The sequence below is a fragment of the Pristiophorus japonicus genome, chromosome 16 (assembly GCF_044704955.1).
Source record: "Pristiophorus japonicus isolate sPriJap1 chromosome 16, sPriJap1.hap1, whole genome shotgun sequence".
NCBI classification, from domain to species: Eukaryota; Metazoa; Chordata; class Chondrichthyes; family Pristiophoridae; genus Pristiophorus; species Pristiophorus japonicus.
The window spans coordinates 907070-928014 of NC_091992.1; the positions used below are offsets into that span (position 1 = coordinate 907070).

The following is a 20945-nucleotide window of genomic DNA, read 5'->3' on the forward strand; positions in this document are numbered from 1 at the left end:
CTCAGGGAAGCATCCTTGTTCCAGCTAACTTCAGCTGCTCAATAACCTTGTAAGGTCAGGAGTGGGGTTGTTCACAGACTATTCAAGTGTTCAGCTCCATTCACTGATAATAAGGGAGACGATTCCAGCCAACAACAAGACCAGGCTTGGGTTGACATGTGGCAGTTAACATTCGCACCACACAAGTACCAGGCTATGACCATCGTGAATAAGAGAAAGCTCAGCCATTTCCCTTTGACCTTCAATGGAGCCACCGTCGCCGAGGTTCCCCCAGCAACACCCTGAAGCCAACGCTGACTAGAAGCTGAACTGGACCAGCCATATCAACAATAAGTACAAGAGTAGGGCAGAGACTGGGTCACCTCCTGACCCCTCTCAGCCTCTCCACTGCCTAACAACACTTAAGCTAAACACCATCTAAAACAGAGCATTGCTTGATCAGTGCTGATAGCACTTGAGTCGCTTCCCAAACGCTGCACTATAATCGTACGGTTTGTACAAGGTGCAGGATGCACTGCTGTAGTAATCAAGGTTACTTTGATGGCATCTTCCTCCTTTGCGACATCTACCGTCAAGAAAGACACGAGCAGTTGTGAGCAATGTTCCCCCTGAGGTTCGTGGCCACACATCAATCCGGACCTCCTGCGCAGGCCGCTCACAAGCTGGAAGAGATACTGCACAAATTTAAAGGGACTGCTCACGAAAAAAATATGAGCGGGAACATTGGTTGTGGGGTCACCATCACCTTCAAATTCTCCTCGAAGTCACACATCATCCTGGCTTGGATTTATATCACCGTTCCTTTATTATTCCAGGAACATCCTACCCAACAGCACTGTGGGAGCACCTTCACCACATGGACTGCCCACTGCCTTCTCGGGGCAATTAGAGATGGGCAATAAATGCTGGTCTTGCCAGCGACACCCACATCCCAAGAACAAATAATTGTGTGCAGCTAAGGAGCTCAGTGAAAAACAACATGAATGCGCCGTGGCTTTGGCTCAGTGAGATTTGTTTGGGACACTGGGTCATGTTCTGTATTCCAGGCCCATTTGCCAATTGTGTATCACCTTTTGAAATTAGAGTGACTAGTCAGTTCTTCATTAAAGACCCTGCCACGTGCTGTAAACCCCTCCCCTCAGGTGGAGAACTGTGCCACTGAGGTAGTGCACCAGTGAGTTCTCTTGATACTCGTGGTCCCTGACAGCCACACTATGTATATGGATACAAATACATTTATGACAGCATCAGAACCAATGTGATGATGTATTGTAGTGTCTTATCCATGTGGGTCATGGTTGATTCTGTGTTTCACTGAAGAGTTTGCTGTGTTGCAGAACAGCTGTAAAAAGAGAACACCTGCACTGGTGAAGAGAGGGCTTGGTTCTCTTGGTGACTGCTCTTTTCTCCTTAAATCACACAAAGCAAATTAGATAGCAGACTGGTGATTGTAATTGGGCCCCGGGTTTTGCTTAGGGACATAAATATACAGCTAGCTTCCCACCTGCAGAAAATGAACTCTGTATGACTGACACTGTGATCAGTCTCCCCCTCCCTCTGGTTAGATCTTGGCTCAATTACTTTTTTTTTTACAGTTGCTAGATTTGAGACAGATTTAAATCGTTTGCAATAAATACAGCTGTTCTGCAACACAGCAAACTCTTCAGTGAAACACAGAATCAACCATGACCCACATGGATAAGACACTACAGATGTGCTTGGCACAGGTCTCTGTTGCGATAGCAGTATGAGGTAGAGCTGCACCTGACAGAAAGGAGAGCTGGGCGCGATACCTGGTTTGCTTTATTTATCAGAGCAGAGCATGAGAACAGGATGTCAAACCACATTCTTAGCAAGCACCATCTGCAATGGGAATTGCATATATTACAGCAGTCTGGGGTAAGCTGGGCTACATCCTCTTCCCAACAAAATTAACCCTTTCACCCCTGCTGAAGCCACACTGCAACTTCTGGGAAAGCATAATGCTTTGCATCCTTCATATTAGATTATATTTTACTAGCAAAGTAAAGAATTTGATTTGTAATTGAACTAAGGCAGTATGTCTGACTGGTGGAGTACAGGAATTTTGTCATGTTTTTTGCTTTCTTTGTCTCTCTTCCTGAAGGTGGCAGTTCTCGCTGGTTCCTCACCCAATTGGCTATTCTTCAAGTGTGAGCCTGGCTAGCGAATAGCAGCAAGCTATTTAACCATGGGAGGCATGGCAACCAAGCCTGACCCTGCCCTCGCCCAATGTGCAAATGCATGTGTAACAATCCGGGGAGACGTAACTGTGGGAAGGGGAGGCGATGTTGGGTATATAAGGCTAAACCCACAAGGCTGTGCGGGAGTGGGGAGAGAGAAGGTGAAATGTCACTGCAGTTTTAAATACGTCTGTTCTATATACATAATCATATTTGGAGTTTATCGGGAAGAAGTTGAAGCCCCTGTTAACCGATGCTTAAAAGGGACTTCACGCACACTTCCCGAGGGAGTCCCTGGACAGTGACTGTGTGCGAGAACACTGGCTCCCAGCTCCACTGTCCCTCCTCCTCACCCCTTCCCAAAGCCAGTTTGTTTCCATCATATATTGCGATGAGTTAGAAAAATTGTTTTTATCCCATTTCTCAGTGCTCTTGCTGTTCCAAGCTCATCGCTGTGGTTATAATTACTTTGCACATTATTGCTGCTTCAGAAAGTGTCCTGATTAAACATGTTCTGACCAGTATCTGCTACAGCTATCAAGTTTGTCAGTGAAACACCGATCCCTAGATTGAGTTGAATGTATTCTGTTCTAACTTTTTTATTCGATATGGGCATCACTGGCAGGGCCAGCATTTATTGCCCATCCTTAGTTGCCCTTGAGAAGGTGATGGTGGGTCTTCTTGCAGTCCGTGTGGTGAAAGTACTCCCACACTGCTTTAGGAGTTCCAAGTGATTATGAAGCAACAGCGATTATATGTTCAAGTCGCGATGGTGTGTGACTTAGAGGGAAATTTGGAAGTGATGGTGTTCACATGTGCCTGCTGCCCTTGTCCTTCTAGGTGGCAGAGATAGAGGGTTTGGGAGGTGCTATCCAAGAAGCCGTGGCAAGTTGCTGCAGTGTATCTTGTAGATGGTACACACTGCAGCCTCAGTGCGCCACCAATGGAGGAAGTTGATGTTCAAGGTGGTGGAAGGGGTATGATCAAGCCATCTGCTTTGTCCTGGATGGTGGTGAGTTTCTTGTGTTGTAGGAGCTGCACTCATCCAGGCAAGTGGAGAGTGCTCCATCACACTCCTGACTTGTGCCTTTTAGATGGTGGAAAGGCTTTGGGGAGTCAGGAGGTGAGGCAGTCGCCGCAGAATACCCAGCCTCTGACCCGCTCTTGTCGCCGCAGTATTTACGTGGCTGGTCCACTTAACTTTCTGGTCAATGGTGACCCCTAGGATGTTGATGATGGGGGATTCAGTGATGGCAATGGCATTGAATGTCATGGGGACATGGCTGGACTCACTCTCGTTGGAGCTGGTCATTGCCTGGCACTTATGTGACGCGAATGTTTCTTGCCATTTATCAGCTAAGCCTGGATGTTGTCCAGGTCTTGCTGCATGCAGGCATGGACTGTTTCATTATCTGAGGAGTTGCGAATGGTGCTGAACACTCTGCAGTCATCAGTGAACAACTGTGCCTTGTGCCATCACTGAAGAAGCTGATAGAATAAAGACTGATCTTATCAGTGATTTATTTTTACTTAAATCAGAGGAAATGGCCCTGTGAGCACTGCTGTAACCTTATCAAAATTCATCTACGGTGCTAGGCAATAGTTGAAGGCGGTGTTTAAAGTCAGCACAGCATTAAAAGTATGTAGAGGAAAAGTGCTTCTGTGGCTTTGCTAGCTGTTAGAGTAGATTGTTAAAAGGTTATTGGGTTGAGATGCTTGGGGAACATGTTAACCAGCATTCTGCAAGCAGTGCGGTTCCAGCTGATGTGGAACGATTTTTACTGGGGTTTCAGACAATGCAGCTTCACCTTTTAATTGGCACCTGCACACATTTTCACACACATACATGAAAACTATTTACTTAGAGATGAGTACATTTTACGATATTGCATCTTTCCATCTCTTTCCAACTCTTGTCGTCCAATTTTCCCACTCTTGCACTTTCCCCTTGCATTGTGTGGCCACGGAAAAGCAGAACAGACACTTCATATTGTACAATCCATAAAGTTGATTTTAAGTGTAAATGTGGCCTTTACCCTCCGCGTGAGCAAATAGTCCCAATCACCGTTACCATCCTGTTCCCTTTCCCATCCACCTCTCCAATCTAAGCTCCAATGTTGACGCTTTCTCCTTCAGCCACTAACCCTGAGAGTTAATTCCACAGCCTCACAATCCTGACCTCTGTTCTAAATCGCTTACATTTAATCTTCTATCTTTTATCTTTGGCCCCCGCCATCTCGACCCTCAACTACTGGAAACAGTCTGCTTCTACCTCCCCTGTCCCACCCCTGGATCATTTAAACTTATCTCCTCATAATCTGCGTTCTAATGAAAATATCCCAATTTTTCCAGTCTGTATTTGTGTTTGTATTTCCTTATAGCAGGCAACATCTCAGTGAATCTGTGCAGTACCCTCCCTAAAGCCTCAATATCTTTCCTATAGCGTGGAGCCCAATACTGCACCCAGTACTCCAACTAAGGTCTTAATGTTTTACACAGACTCATTATTACCTCTTGGCTTTTATTTTCAAAAACTCTTGTGATAAAACCGAGAATTCTATTAGCTTTATTTTACAACTTTATCAACCAGAATTAACTATACCTTGATTTTGGTATCATCTGCAAATTTCAACACACTCGCTCTAGGCCTATATCCAAATCATTGATCCACACAGTAAACACCAGTGACCCAGGACTGAACCCTGTGGGACACCACTACTCCCGCAACTTCTAGTCTTTATTTCTGCCTTGTAGCCGATTTTAATGCACCTATTCCCCTAAATCTATACCCTTTAATCTTTTGTAATCTCCCATGTAGTACCTTGTTAAATTTACAGCCCATGTATAATTACTCCCACTGTATTTCCCACATACATCATGTCTTGTTACCTTCTCAAAAAGATGAGGTTTGTCAAGCGCAACTTTTAAAAGCCGTGCTGGCTATACTTAACTATTTTCTCAGCAGCCATGCTTTTAGTTGCCTAGGCCCTAAGCTCTGGAATTCCCTCCCTAAATCTCTCCACATCTCTACCTCTCTCTCCTGTGTGAATGTTCTGGCTCTGGGGCAGTGTGAATTTTTTAATTTTATTCGTTCATGGGATATGGGTATCGCTGGCAAGGCCAGCAGTTATTGCCCATCCCTAATTGCTCTTGAGAAGATGGTGGTGAAGGTGCTCCCACGGTGCTATTAGGGAGGGAGTTCCAGGATTTTGAAGGAACGGCGATATATTTCCAAGTCAGGATGGTGTGTGACTTGGAGGGGAACATGGAGGTGGTGGTGTTCCCATGCGCCTGCTGCCCTTGTCCTTCTAGGCGGTAGAGGTCGCGGGTTTGGGAGGTGCTGCCGAAGAAGCCTTGGCGAGTTGCTGCAGTGCATTCTGTAGATGGTACACACTGCAGCCACGGTGCGTAGGTGGTGGAGGGAGTGAATGTTGAAGGTGGTGGATGGGGTGCCAATCAAGCGGGCTGCTTTGTCCTGGATGGTGTCGAGCTTCTTGAGTGTTGTTGGAGCTGCACTCATCCAAGCAAGTGGAGAGTATTCCATCACACTCCTGACTTGTGCCTTGTAGATGGTGGAAAGGCTTTGGGGAGTCAGGAGGTGAGACACTCACCGCAGAATACCCAGCCTCTGATCTGCTCTTGTAGCCACAGTATTTATGTGGCTGGTCCAGTTAAGTTTCTGGTCAATGGTGACCCCAGAATGTTGATGATGGGGGGAGTCAGCGATGGTAATGCCGTTGAATGACAAGGGGCGGTGGTTAGACTCTCGCTAGTTGGAGATAGTCATTGCCTGGCACTTGTGTGGCGCGAATGTTACTTGCCATTTATTTGCGCAAGCCTGAATGTTGTCCAGGTCTTGCTGCATGCGGGCACAGACTGCTCCATTATCTGAGGAGTTGCGAATGGAACTGAACACTCTGCAGTTATCAGTGAACATCTTCTGACCTTTTGATGGAGGGAAGGTCATTGATGAAGCAGCTGAAGATGGTTGGGCCTAGGACACTGCCCCGAGGAACTCCTTCAGTGATGTCCTGGGGCTGTGATGATTGACCTCCAACAACCACAACCATTTTCCTTTGTGCTAGGTATGACTCTAGGGAGAGTTTTCCCCCTGATTCCCATTGACTTCAGTTTTACTAGGGCTCCTTGATGCCACACTCGGTCAAATGCTGCCTTGATGTCAAAGTCAGTCACTCTCACCTGTTCTGGGACAGTGTGAAGGGTCAGGGTCTGGGGCAGTGTGAAGGGTCTGGGGCAGGGGCGCTGAAGGGTCTGGGGCAGTGTGAAGGGTCTGGGTCTGGGGCAGTGTGAAGGGTCTGGGACGGTGTGAAGGGTCTGGGTCTGGGGCACTGAAGGGTCTGGGGCAGTGTGAAGGGTCTGGGTCTGGGACGGTGTGAAGGGTCTGGGTCTGGGACAGTGTGAAGGGTCTGGGGCAGGGGCGCTGAAGGGTCTGGGGCAGTGTGAAGGGTCTGGGTCTGGGGCAGTGTGAAGGGTCTGGGTCTGGGGCAGTGTGAAGGGTCTGGGGCAGTGTGAAGGGTCAGGGTCTGGGGCAGTGTGAAGCGTCAGGGTCTGGGGCAGTGTGAAGGGTCTGGGGCAGGGGCGCTGAAGGGTCTGGGGCAGTGTGAAGGGTCTGGGTCTGGGGCAGTGTGAAGGGTCTGGGTCTGGGGCACTGAAGGGTCTGGGGCAGTGTGAAGGGTCTGGGTCTGGGACGGTGTGAAGGGTCTGGGGCAGTGTGAAGGGTCTGGGTCTGGGGCAGTGTGAAGGGTCTGGGTCTGGGGCAGTGTGAAGGGTCTGGGTCTGGGGCAGTGTGAAGGGTCTGGGTCTGGGGCAGTGTGAAGGGTCTGGGTCTGGGGCAGTGTGAAGGGTCTGGGTCTGGGGCAGTGTGAAGGGTCTGGGTCTGGGGCAGTGTGAAGGGTCTGGGTCTGGGGCAGTGTGAAGGGTCTGGGTCTGGGGCAGTGTGAAGGGTCTGGGTCTGGGGCAGTGTGAAGAGTCTGGGTCTGGGGCAGTGTGAAGAGTCTGGGGCAGTGTGAAGGGTCTGGGGCAGTGTGAAGGGTCTGGGTCTGGGGCAGTGTGAAGGGTCTGGGTCTGGGGCAGTGTGAAGGGTCTGGGTCTGGGGCAGTGTGAAGAGTCTGGGTCTGGGGCAGTGTGAAGAGTCTGGGTCTGGGGCAGTGTGAAGGGTCTGGGGCAGTGTGAAGGGTCTAGGTCTGGGGCAGTGTGAAGGGTCTGGGTCTGGGGCAGTGTGAAGGGTCTGGGTCTGGGGCAGTGTGAAGAGTCTGGGTCTGGGGCAGTGTGAAGGGTCTGGGTCTGGGGCAGTGTGAAGGGTCTGGGGCAGTGTGAAGGGTCTAGGTCTGGGGCAGTGTGAAGGGTCTGGGTCTGGGGCAGTGTGAAGGGTCTGGGGCAGTGTGAAGGGTCTGGGTCTGGGGCAGTGTGAAGGGTCTGGGTCTGGGGCAGTGTGAAGGGTCTGGGGCAGTGTGAAGGGTCTAGGTCTGGGGCAGTGTGAAGGGTCTGGGTCTGGGGCAGTGTGAAGGGTCTGGGTCTGGGGCAGTGTGAAGAGTCTGGGTCTGGGGCAGTGTGAAGGGTCTGGGTCTGGGGCAGTGTGAAGGGTCTGGGGCAGTGTGAAGAGTCTGGGTCTGGGGCAGTGTGAAGGGTCTGGGTCTGGGGCAGTGTGAGGAGTCTGGGGCAGTGTGAAGGGTCTGGGTCTGGGGCAGTGTGAAGGGTCTGGGTCTGGGGCAGTGTGAAGGGTCTGGGTCTGGGGCAGTGTGAAGGGTCTGGTTCTGGGGCAGTGTGAAGGGTCTGGTTCTGGGGCAGTGTGAAGGGTCTGGTTCTGGGGCAGTGTGAAGGGTCTGGTTCTGGGGCAGTGTGAAGGGTCTGGGTCTGGGGCACTGAAGGGTCTGGGGCAGTGTGAAGGGTCTGGGATGGTATGAAGGGTCTGGGTCTGGGGCAGTGTGAAGGGTCTGGGTCTGGGGCAGTGTGAAGGGTCTAGGTCTGGGGCAGTGTGAAGGGTCTGGGTCTGGGGCAGTGTGAAGGGTCTGGGTCTGGGGCAGTGTGAAGGGTCTGGGTCTGGGGCAGTGTGAAGGGTCTGGATCTGGGGCTGTGTGAAGGGTCTGGGTCTGGGGCAGTGTTCTGGGTCTGGGTCTGGGGCAGTGTGAAGGGTCTGGGTCTGGGGCAGTGTGAAGGGTCTGGGTCTGGGGCAGTGTGAAGGGTCTGGGGCAGTGTGAAGGGTGTGGGTCTGGGGCAGTGTGAAGGGTCTGGGTCTGGGGCAGTGTGAAGGGTCTGGGGCAGTGTGAAGGGTCTGGGTCTGGGGCAGTGTGAAGGGTCTGGGTCTGGGGCAGTGTGAAGGGTCTGGGTCTGGGGCAGTGTGAAGGGTCTGGGGCAGTGTGAAGGGTCTGGGTCTTGGGCAGTGTGAAGGGTCTGGGTCTGGGGCAGTGTGAAGGGTCTGGGGCAGTGTGAAGGGTCTGGGGCAGTGTGAAGGGTCTGGGGCAGTGTGAAGGGTCTGGGTCTGGGGCACTGTGAAGGGTCTGGGTCTGGGGCAGTGTGAAGGGTCTGGGGCAGTGTGAAGGGTCTGGGTCTGGGGCAGTGTGAAGGGTCTGGGTCTGGGGCAGTGTGAAGGGTCTGGGTCTGGGGCAGTGTGAAGGGTCTGGGTCTGGGGCAGTGTGAAGGGTCTGGGTCTGGGGCAGTGTGAAGGGTCTGGGTCTGGGGCAGTGTGAAGGGTCTGGGTCTGGGGCAGTGTGAAGGGTCTGAGTCTGGGGCAGTGTGAAGGGTCTGGGTCTGGGGCAGTGTGAAGGGTCTGGGTCTGGGGCAGTGTGAAGGGTCTGAGTCTGGGGCAGTGTGAAGGGTCTGGGTCTGGGGCAGTGTGAAGGGTCTGGGTCTGGGTCTGGGGCAGTGAGAAGGGTCTGGGTCTGGGGCAGTGTGAAGGGTCTGGGGACCTCCACGACTTCAAATAGCTGTTGTTATCCACTTCTGCTGAAAGGACAATCTGTAAAATAACTACATGTTCTGTGGCCTGCTTTCCTTATTTCCTGTTATTCTGCAACTTAACAAACCAGAATTATGTGAGCTGCCTGTTGAACAACATGGCATGCTGGTTCTGTGCTTCACCTTCACGTGGAACAGGGCTGAACATGTCACTGCAGGAGGCTAAGAATTGCCTGAGTGCAGCCTCATGCACTGTCTGCACCGGCTCCATTGCAGCTTCACATTTTAATTGATGAGATATCGGTGTTGGGGAAAGAAGTATTTCCCCCTTGCTGTCATGGCAACTACCTAGGAAGGGTGTTACATGATTGATTCTGATGGTAGCTGGGAGCAGTGAAAGACTTGGGGAGATTTTACTCTGGGCCAGTGGACCTTCAGTATGCACATGCTGCCAGCTGCAGTAACTCTGTTTCCCAAAGAAGGTTAACTGGGTATAAATCCTGCATTCAAGGATTACAGTTGCAGTCCCCAAAGGTGTTTGGGAGTGTCATAGTTTGGAGGAACGGTGTGTGAAGCTTCTGTGCGAATAGTATATATGGATGGATACAGAATACAACTGCTGCTGTCTGCTGTGAATAGTAAACTCCGATTTGGCGGCTGTAATTTGTCATGTCTGGATTTTTTTAAGGAGGTAACTAAACAAATTGAAGGAGGGCTATGCCGCCTATATAATTTGCTAGCATTTCCGAAGGTATTCGATAAAGTTCCATGAGTGAGAATTTTCAAGACGATAAGGCAAATCAGCAGCTGGATTGAAAACTAATTCGCCAATAACAAGCCGACAGTAGTAAAGGGAAGAAGCACTGTTTGATGCAGTTCTGTGGAGCACTGTTCTGGGTTCTCTGCTCTTTACACACAGCCGTCCGTGCAGGTTTGTGTCCAGATTCAGATTTTCCTTGCAGGGGTTAACTGGAAGAGAGTGCCAGTCACTGGAGCACATTTTTGTCACTAACTCGTGTAGCATCATTGTACAGCCCTTGTTCTGCTGTTAAATATTTTCTGGCCCCACAAAGGTGACTGTTACTTCCCTGAGTGGTGGAAAAGTAGGTCAGTGGTATTTATATGGTCTGGTTGGAATGCATTGGATGGAAGAAGTGTAGATAAATATTAACACTCAGATGTTTTGGTATGAGTGATCTTGTAGTGAGTGGAAAGTCAGTGTCACATCCTTTTCCTGTGGCTAGGATTTATTTAAGAGCAGCCAATTTCCTGCAATTCTTTCAGTGCTGTATATGTAGAGCCAAGCCGACTGGGAGAGGGAAAGTGGGGTCTGCTTGGGTCAGACAGTCATTTGGCTGAGAAAGAAAACTCCTTTTACATGCAAACAGATTGTTGAGAAGCTGCGGGCACAGCATTGAGTGGACGGTGTTCAGTTAGCGGGTGATGCAGTATAATTCGCACCCACTTCCAGAACCCATTGAAGGCTGTTTGTACTCAAGTGACAAGCCTGGTTCATAATTTGTTACATAATTTAAAATTGCTCCTTCCACATTCCCCACAAAACTATTTTGCAACCCATCCATATATACTGATAATTTACTCCCAAGACTTCAGGCCTCTATGATGGTTCATTTGTTCAATACACGGACCAGTGTGGTACTGAGCTAGAAAGCTGAGAAAATTACATCTCTGATTTCAATGGGGCTGCTACAGTTGGCCTCAGTATCTTGAGCTTTGGGGCAGGAAATAAGCAAGGGCTCCTGCTCCTGATCACTGTCCAGTGACATCTGCTGGGAGTGCATGTGTGTATGTGGCTCAGTCGTGATACCACACAGTCGAACATTCTGCTGACATACACACGAAGAAGGATCTCTTGGAAGAGGTGTGTGTGAAATGTGCTTCAGTCTCAGCACCTTTTGGACAAGAGGGGAGAAAATGGGTGACCAAAATGAACATTAGAATTTTATTTCAAGCTGTCCTAACGATTCCAACTGGAACGTTTGCTTGCGTGAACGTTGCTCACACTGACACCCTGTACTGCCTGAGAGTGGTTGTATCCCAGAGTCAGACTATAAGCAACGTGCACCCTCAGTGCAGGACTGGTGGGAGGGGCTGGCCACGAGTGGACCCTCCGTACAGGACTGGTGGGAGGGGCTGGCCACGAGTGGACTCTCAGTACAGGATTAGTGGGAGGGGCTGGCCACGAGCGGACCCTCAGTGCAGGACTGGTGGGAGGGGCTGGACGCGAGTGGACCCTCAGTACAGGACTAGTGGGAGGGGCTGCCCATGAGCGGACCCTCAGTACAGGATTAGTGGGAGGGGCTGGACGCGAGTGGACCCTCAGTACAGGACTGGTGGGAGGGGCTGGCCACGAGTGGACCCTCAGTACAGGATTAGTGGGAGGGGCTGGCCACGAGTGGACCCTCAGTACAGGACTGGTGGGAGGGGCTGGCCACGAGTGGACCCTCAGTACAGGATTAGTGGGAGGGGCTGGCCACGAGTGGACCCTCAGTACAGGATTAGTGGGAGAGGCTGGACGCGAGTGGACCCTCAGTACAGGATTAGTGGGAGGGGCTGGCCACGAGTGGACTCTCAGTACAGGACTGGTAGCAGGTGGAATGCAAGAGGAGGTGGGAACCTGTTCAGACCAGCCCAGGGACGGGATATAGTGTGTAACCTTCCAGCCAATCTGTGGTCTGTATTAATAACCCACAGGAGCAGATGTATTTCTGCACGGAAATGGGATTGCAGTGTTTACAGTTCAAGAAGCTGTTTCAAATTGTGTGTTTGTTGAGGGGTGGGAATCTCCTGAGAGCTGTGTGGGAGAGGAATGGGGAGGACCTGCTCTCCCTGCTCAGTAACCTTCTCTGAGGCCGTGTTGGCCGGATCTGATGGTGGAAATATTAGTGGCAATGCAAAATACAAACCGAACAGGAAAGGATTGTTTACACGATTTAGAAAAAATAAAGCAGTCGCTGGAGTGCAGTCTGTGCTTCAGTCCTCGGGTCAGTTAGGGAACGAATCCCATCAGTTTATGATTTCAACAAGCCCTTTGATTGTGTTCCAGCCCCTGAGCTGTCAGGTTTTGTGCAATGCACGGACAGTCATTTCACTAGGGGGTTGAGCTCCAAATGCACAAAGATTGATGGCAAATCTATAAGCTTAACATATTTACAGGTCTCTACAGCTGGTTGATTTATAAATTATAACTGAGGAAGCTTTGGGCTGTATAGCCTCCGTACAGATGCCCACATCATGCCACAGTTCTTTTGTGAGCTTATCACTTTGGCCCAGCAGTCAAAGCCAGAAAGTCCATACAAGAGTATTGAAGCCGTGATAACTATCAAAATGCTTTACTGTGGTTTGTGCAAAGAAAACCGTTCGACTTTTATCGCCTAGGCAACCACCTGCTCTACGGTTGGAAGGCTTTCACTACACCTAGATTACCTTACCACTTTTGTATTTGTTTATATTTTAGGAACCAAGTAATGCGGAAAAAACTGATCCTTTTTTTCAAGAGGAGAAACCACGCACGAAAACAGAGGGTATGTTCTAGTGCTTAACCTTTCTGAAATGAAAGTATAAATAGCAAAGAGAGATAAACAATAAAAATAAATGTCCAATCGAGGTGAAGTGTTGAACTGCAGCAACCAGTGGCAGCTGGATATGCGAGAGTGGGGGGAAGCAGGTTTTGGACAGGATGCCACAGTTACGAGGTCTACAGTGGGTGTTGGATACAAGGACGTACTTTAGAGGCAATGGGGAAGGGGGAGCACAGGTTGTGCAGAGCTCAAGCTCCATGGCAAAGGGCAGCAGTGTTTTGAGTTTTATTTAACGTGCAGTGTTATTGTGTGAGTGGGGTGCTGGATGGCTCAGTACCTCTGCTTTCCAGGAATCGGCACGGGATTTCAATGTGTAGTTCACAGGCCCAGACTTCTGTGTTTTTCCTGATCAGAAATGATGGAAAAGATGCCAGTTACTGTACATAATGGTTAGCTCAGCATTTAGAAACATAGCCCATTGTCCTTTCAGTAATAATTCAGCATCTTACTATTTTATTATCCCCCTCTCCTGTTCAAGGACTTGTTCCTAAACTGGTGTTAATCCATCTGCAAGAACTAACATGAGGGCTGCAATATTTGGCTGAGTCAGTAATGTTCTCTCTCCTCATCATCTTGTGGTCCCATGTAGCTCACACTCTGAGGCAGAGTGACACTGATACACTGCACCACCTTTAGCTCTAATTGCACCTTTCCTCTGTATGCGATGTGTGTTTTGCAGGAGCAGAAGATCTGCCAGCGTTATGACCAGCTCATGGACGTGTGGGAAAAGAAGGTGGAAAGAATAGAAAACAACCCGCGCCGGAAGGCCAAGGAGAGCAAGACACGGGAATATTATGAGAAACAGTTCCCTGAAATCCGCAAGCAAAGGGAACAGCAGGAACGCTTTCAAAGGTAGTTGTTCGCACCAAATTTTATTCACATTACTCTCATCATCTGAGGTGCAGTATGAAAAAGCAAAAATAAACACACTTTCTCTCTTCCCACACCCCCCACACCAATTCCAAACAAAATGAAGCCGCAAAGCCTGCGGTCCGACTAATGCCAGCACCGGGTGGCCTTGGGAGTATGCAACTGGTTTAGTGCTAAACCCATTCTGGGTGGCTCTGTTTTGTAAGCACAGTCCAGATTCTGCTGTGCATCACACTGCAGCAAAGCACTCAAATATTTGCAGATATTTTGGTGCCTGCTGGCTATTTGAGATGCTTTGCTGTTTGTTTGTCATTTCAAACATAGGTTGAAAAGTTCCCTATCTCCAGGCTGCTGCTTCTGGTCAGGATCTGCAGGTCAGACCTGAAGCAGATTGAAATGCTGCAAAGTGAGCTCTAAAACTCACATCGCACGCTCAGGGCTCCTCCTGGTTGTAACCAGCTACTGCAGCATTCTCTTACACAAATCTTTGAGCAATATGGGAGATTTTCCACTCCTGGGAGAATGTCAGGGGCAGAGACTGGATGCGCAGAATGCCCCAGTACCGTGCTGCCCAATACCTCCTGACCCGAAGCAGAGAATGAGCTATACGGGTGTAGAAGTGCTTGGTGTGGGTGAAGAATACATGGTGGAATAGCGAGCACTTTGCAGCAGGCAATCTTAGGGCCTTCCATGAGATACATGGAAAGTTAGGTAGACTTTTCTTGCCAGATTCCTTTAAATGTGCCCCATAGCATTGAGCCTGCTGCCAGAATGGTGCAGGGGCCATCCTCTGGGAGGGTGCCCTGAAGTCTCACACCCATCTCGCACAACTGCATGTCTGTGTAGCCTTCCATTTCACGCTGTACCACTCTGTCACTTGCCCATACAATCTCTCATGCCTCCCATTGGCTTTATTTCCATGTCATTTCTGCCTCGCACCCCCCCCCACCGCCTTGGCCAAGGCTGACAAATACTTAAAGCTCATTGTGAAAAAGACGGAAACAATATTTGTCCCCATATGCAGCCACTTGCCTTTAAGTGAGCCTTTCACCCGCTGACCAGATTTTCTGCTTCCCCATTCGGTTTGCTACCTGGACAAGGCCAAAGCTACACAGCAACTCCAAATAATGATTGACAGGAGCTGACCGTGAATCGGTTGGGGGCAGTCTGTCAGTTCCCTGGCCAGAGCTGCCCCAGCATCGCGAGCAAAAGCCTCAGTTGTGTCAGTGGTAGAAAATCTCCCCTAATATTTTGACTGGGTCAGAACCAGGATCATAAATAAATCCCTGGCTCCTAAATGTGGCACAAGTTCATTTCAGGATAAAAGTCCTGACATAAACCTGGTAATCAATGAATTGGAAGACTGTCAGTATTGAATGGTTAACCCTTATAAGTGAACTTTATTTTTGAGAGATTTTGTGAAGTGATTCTATCTCTGACTGGTTTTGCGAAACCTGGTGCATTGTGCCTTTCCGACCATCGGTTCCACAATCTCCTGTGTTGCTCTCGGCTGTCAGCCTTCTAATGGGATTAAATAAGCCTTCACCTGAACTACTTTCAGTGTCAGTCACCCTGATCTGTTCTGAATCCCTGTCTTAAAGCCGTTATAAATAAAACCTGCAGCCAGTCTCACGTGTACAGTGCTTTCAGCATTGACTGCAGTTAGTAAACCAGCGACTCACATTATGGCAGCATTAGCGGTGGTGCAGTACTTTGTGGGTCTGACAGGATGCCATCACATTGCTCTCCTGGCCAGAATCGGATGTAGAATGGCACCAGGTGCAAGTGTAAACACCAGAGTAGAATTGGGAAGCTGGGATAATGCCTCTTCCCTGAAGCTCCTTCTGAAACATATTGCACGTGTATATTTATACTGTGTTCTGTATACTTGTAGCAATGTCTCATTCAGTCATGATTTAAAAATAAAAAGGAAAAAAGAGGAAAAGGGCCGGATCAGTGCGAGAAGTTACTGACTGACCTCGCAGTACCCTCACTATGTTTTTCTGTTCTTCAGAAGCAATGGTAGCTATATACTGAGAAACAGCATCATCTGAGGCAGGAGCTGGGCAGAAACATGAGATTCTGAGAGGATAGATGCTGACAGGCTGTCCCCCGGGCTGGGGAGTCTAGAACTCGGGGTCATAGTCTCAGGATAAGGGATCGGCCATTTAGGACTGAGACGAGGAGAAATCATTCAACATTGTGAATCTTTGGATGGCTGTGGATGCTCAGTCATTGAGTATATTCAAGCCTGAAATCGTTTGGACTCTCGGGGAATCGAGGAATATGGGAATCGGGCGGGAAAGTAGAGTTGAGGTTGAAGATCAGCCATGATTTGAATAAATGGCGGAGCAGGCTCGAGGGGCCAAGTGTCCTACTCCTGTTCCTAATTCTTATGTTCTTGTAGCTAGTGTTTGTTGATATTAGAATATTACACTGAGGGAGTTCAGAGTGTAACTTGGCTGGATTGCACAAAGGCAAAGCTATCAGATGCAAATTTTCAGCTTGTGAATGTTGGCTATAGAGGTAAGTGTAGTATGGTTGGTCCGGTTAGTGACCCATTACCTGGGACTAGGCTGACTGGGTTTGGTTAAGAGGCTGTTGGGTGCAATCGTCGCCTTGCAGTTTTATGTCCTGAATGGAAGCGCAATGACATCGTGCACTGATTTGGTGGCAGTTCTGTCTGTGGCTTACTCCTCAAGGCTTGTAAATTACTACTGACGGTTTCAGAATCTTGGAAGCTATTATAATTTTGAGTGTTTATCCTCAAAATCATTGTACAGATGTTATTCTGGGTAAAATGCTTTAGGAAGGATGTGAAGGCTTTGGATAGGGTACAGAAGAGATTTATGAGAATGATTTCAGAGCCGAGGGATTACAGTTCCATGGATAGATTGGAGAAGCTGGGGTTGTTCTCCTTAGGACAGAGACGGCGACGAGGAGATTAGAGAGAGGTGTTTAAAATCAGGAAGGGTTCAGATCGAGTAAAGAGAGACTGTTTCCAATGGCTGAAGGGTCAGTAACCAGAGGGCACAGATTTAAGGTGATTGGCAAAAGAACCAGAAGCAACATCAGGAAAATCTTTTTTATGCAGTGAATGTTCAGGATTTGGAATGTACTGCCTGAAAGGATGGAAACAGATTCAATAGTCGCCTTCAAAAGAGAACTGGATAAATACTTGAAGGAGACAACATTGCAGGGTTATGGGGAAAGAGCGTGCGAGTGGGCTAACTGGATTCAGAAGAGCCGACACAGACTTGAAGGGCTGAATGGCCTCCTGTGCTGTAGTATTCTATGATTTCATGATTGAATTCTCACTCCCCACTCTACATCACCGAAAAACACACATGATCTGTTTTCCCAATCGAGAGACAACCTTCATACATCTCCCAGATTACACATTGATCCCTGTGTAACTTCCAGATCTGAGACACTTGTAGCTCAAACCTGTTTCAGTGCTTCACACCACCGAATCGTTTAATGATTTAGGCCTAGATTCTCACCCATTTGTAGTCAGTGGACAGAAAATGCAGCCTGTAACATTAGAGCATGCTCTAGACCGAGTAATGCTGCATCAAATCCTCCCGGCTTGTTCAGTGATTATACAGCACAGGGAGCTTTAAAGCAGCGTAGAACATCCCAATCCTTCCTGTTGCAACATTTCCTGAGAAGGTTCCTTAAAGTGGATGCTCTGATCTTAAAATGGGATCGGAATGGACAGGAGTTACAAGTCCCTGCGATTGGTGCCAGGCTCTGGTGTAGAAGTATTTGTTTTTCTTTGGAATTTTAACTCTGCTGTATCATATAACGTGTTGTATATCATGGTTTGAAATGGCTGTTTGTAAAATTTATCATCACTCTTGTTTTAATTTTTTTCAGGGTTGGACAGAGAGGAGCTGGGCTTCCAGCAACTATAGCCAGGAGCGAGCATGAAATCTCTGAAATCATTGATGGACTTTCCGAACAGGAGGTCAGGTGTTCCTCAGAAAGCATCTCATCCATTAAAGCAGACAAACCCAGCTTGTACCAACATTTCACCCATTAATATAGACACACTATTGGTCGCATTGCTGGTGCTCAGGCATGGCACGTGCACTCTGTAATGGTGGCTTTGTTTTGGATATGTATCCAGGATCATCTACTTGGCTCAGTAAAAGTTTCCTCGCTACTATTGGGCTTTGGAGTTAGCCACTGAGGGGTGTGTTGTAGAATCGAATGGATTGGTTTAGGCTCCCAGTCTCCAAGCCCTGGATAACACAGCTGGGATTGGGAATTCCGCATCTGATGCACAGTGGCAGCAGTCTAAATGCAAGGAGCGCGCCAGAATTCGCCAAACTCAGCAGAAACCTATCCCTATTGCCCTGACGAATCCCAATCCCACTGGTGGCTGTGATTTACTGTAATTGAGGTCCTGCATTACAAAACTTCCTAAACCACCACTATATCTGGAGGCTGTGTACAGACAATGAGCCCTTCCTGGCTGCTGCTGGCAATCAGCAGTTTAGATATTTTCCCTCTGCCCACCCATTCCATGGTGTTGGCCAGTGAGCTGGAGGAGCTGGATGTAGTTTGTGTCCTAATCATGAGGTGATTAGGTGAGACTATAGATACTGTACTTATTCTAGTGGATTAAATCCAGTGGCTGGTTTATTGCAGAACAATGAAAAGCAGATGAGGCAGCTTTCTGTGATCCCTCCAATGATGTACGACACAGAGCAGCGACGGGTGAAGTTCTTGAACATGAATGGGGTAATGGATGATCCCATGAGGGTGTACAAGGAGCGGCAGTTCATAAACGTCTGGTCTGAGCACGAGAAGGAAATCTTCAAAGAGAAGTAATTATAATCTTTCACCATTCTCCATTAAACATGTTGGTTTTTGCTGTATATTAAACACTCCTTCCCGTACCTGCTCCAGTCTTGCGCGCACACAGCATCAGACCCATTCTCCAGAAGGTTCTAGTCCACTGTAGCTAATATTGTAATACTGGCACTTGAAATGTAATAAATTGTATAGCTTTGTGACAGTAAGATGTGGTGCAGCGGTGGGACATCGTAGTCCTTGCTGGGTGCTGCTGAGTGTTGGAGCTCTGTTTTTCCTATTGTCTGGGTACATAACAATAGCGCAGAGTAATGCTGGTCCCAGTTAATGGAGGATTTGCAGAGCTAAGAGTTTCTGGGTAGGTGGATGCCTGAGCGTAAAGCTAGAACCGCTTAAAAGTAGAACATTTGCAATCTGGAAGCTTAGAAGAGCCCAGTTATTTGGAATTACATTAAAGTTGTATCATGGAAGTGATTTATCAGTGACCTTGGAAAACCCTTGTGGCCCACTTGTAAATACATTCCTCGCCCTGACCAGGCCTTCACTTGTGATGGTGCTTTTTAGTGTTTTCTGTTGTGCCTTTGACATCGATCAGGTTTGATTGATTTGCCACTGATGGGTTAAAACGATTCATGCATCTTTGCTGTTTGTACAATATAATGACAACTACAAGTTAATGAATAACTTACTTTGCTTTCTGCCAGACACTGACTCAGGAGGAGGATCACCGTGTTTTCATTAAATCTTTACCTGATTATTTGTGTTACTGATGAGAGATTTCTGGTTTCAACAGGTTTGTTCAACACCCAAAAAACTTTGGCTTGATAGCATCATACCTGGAGAGAAAGGTGAGTGGCTTCTCCTCACAATCTCTGGCATATTCTTGTTATTTTTCTCATGTCTTCTTCAGCTGATTTGCTTGAAGTCCATTCAGAGCGCTCACAGCGGTGAGTGAGCCATATGTTGCCTGCAATAATCTTTGATGTAAAATGTTAGATTTGTTGCAATTTGTTGTGTTCTGATTTGTGTCTCATACGGACTCCCCTTTTCTCCTATTTCTCTCTCTCCCTCTTTTGCTCTCTCTTCCCCCCCCGCCCAGTCTCTCCTCTCTCTCTCTCTCTCTCCCCTCTTTCCTCCTTCTATATCCTCATCCCTCTCTCAACCCCTCTCTCCCTCTCTCTCGCTCTGCCTCTCTCTCTTTGCCTCACTGCCCTCTCTCCCCCCCCTCTTTATCGCTCCCTTTTTGTGTCTCTCGCTCTCTTTTTTTTCTCTGCTCTCTTTCTCCCTCTCTCTCTGTCTCGACCCCCTTCTCTGTCTTGGCCTCCCCCCCTTCCCCCCCCCCTCCTCCCCTTCCCCCCCCCCTCCTCCCCTTCCCCCCCCCTCCTCCCCTTCCCCCCCCCTCCCCTTCCCCCCCCCCTCCTCCCCTTCCCCCCCCCCTCCTCCCCTTCCCCCCCCCCTCCTCCCCCTCCCCCCCCCCTCCTCCCCCTCCCCCCCCTCCTCCCCCTCCCCCCCCCCTCCTCCCCCTCCCCCCCCCCTCCTCCCCCTCCCCCCCCCTCCCCCTCCCCCCCCCCTCCCCCTCCCCCCCCCCCCCTCCTCCCCCCCCCCCTCCTCCCCCCCCCCCTGTCTCGGTTCACTCTCTCCCCCCCCTCGCCCCCCACCTCTGTCTCGGCTCCCCCTCTCTTACTTTATCTCTATCTCTTTCTCTGTGTCTCTCACCGTGAAGCATAGTATAAATGTTTTTAAAGATTGGGCCTCATTTTGTTAACTGGCTAAATTGCCTGCTTGTTAGAAAGCTGGGATCTATTAACTGGAAGCCCTGTACACATCCTTTGCTGGATCAATTGTGCTCCCCAGTCTGCTTCAGTGCTAAGAATATTGAAGGTGCTCACCTCTTTAGAGATGGAGAAGAAATTGGCAAAATGTTCCAACCAAACTTTTTGAATTTAAATATTGCAAGGAATGTTTTGCAGAACCTGATTATTTGCAAACCGCATAGGCAGTGCAATTAGAGACCAGTTGCAGCAATATTTACAGTATCTGCTGTTGTATGAACTGTTCTCATTTCCATTATAATCATAGGCAGTCAGAGTGTAGTGTTACAAAGCAAATCTTCAAACTGCACTCTGTCTCATTTGATCTCTGTGGCGAAGGGCTGGGTTGCCCTCCTCTTCCGTGTGATCTATTTGAAGTAAAATGGAAATTGACCGTCAAAATATTTGAACAACCTGCATCCATTTGCTGAAAGTTAATTGAATGGATATATCGCCTGGCCTACAACTCTATCTCGATCAGTAGCCTGGAGACTGTTTAACAACAGTGTCTTTGAATCAGAGGTTACTTCACATTTTGATTTGGAGTAAGTCCCAGTCTGTTCAGAGTTAACAATTAATGGCTGAGCTCTGTGGCTGTTTTATAGCCCTGTTTACTAGTTTCACTCTCGGATAACTCATGGCCAGAATCTTCCAACAGGCGTCAGGTTTGTCTAAGGGTGCACCTAGCTGCTGATGGTACATAGTATTTCACTTGAATTCAGCTG

General features: G+C 48.7%; 1 protein-coding gene across 1 annotated transcript in view; it reads left to right on the top strand.

Annotated features, from left to right (window-relative positions):
• Positions 1–20945, top strand: part of ncor1 (nuclear receptor corepressor 1) — a 258729-nt gene that overhangs the window by 52434 nt on the left and 185350 nt on the right. Inside the window, exons 7-11 of the mRNA XM_070857984.1 lie at positions 12595–12661; positions 13398–13570; positions 17468–17558; positions 18245–18423; positions 19203–19257. Coding sequence (XP_070714085.1) covers positions 12595–12661; positions 13398–13570; positions 17468–17558; positions 18245–18423; positions 19203–19257 — 565 coding nt within the window. The remainder of the gene's footprint in view (positions 1–12594; positions 12662–13397; positions 13571–17467; positions 17559–18244; positions 18424–19202; positions 19258–20945) is intronic.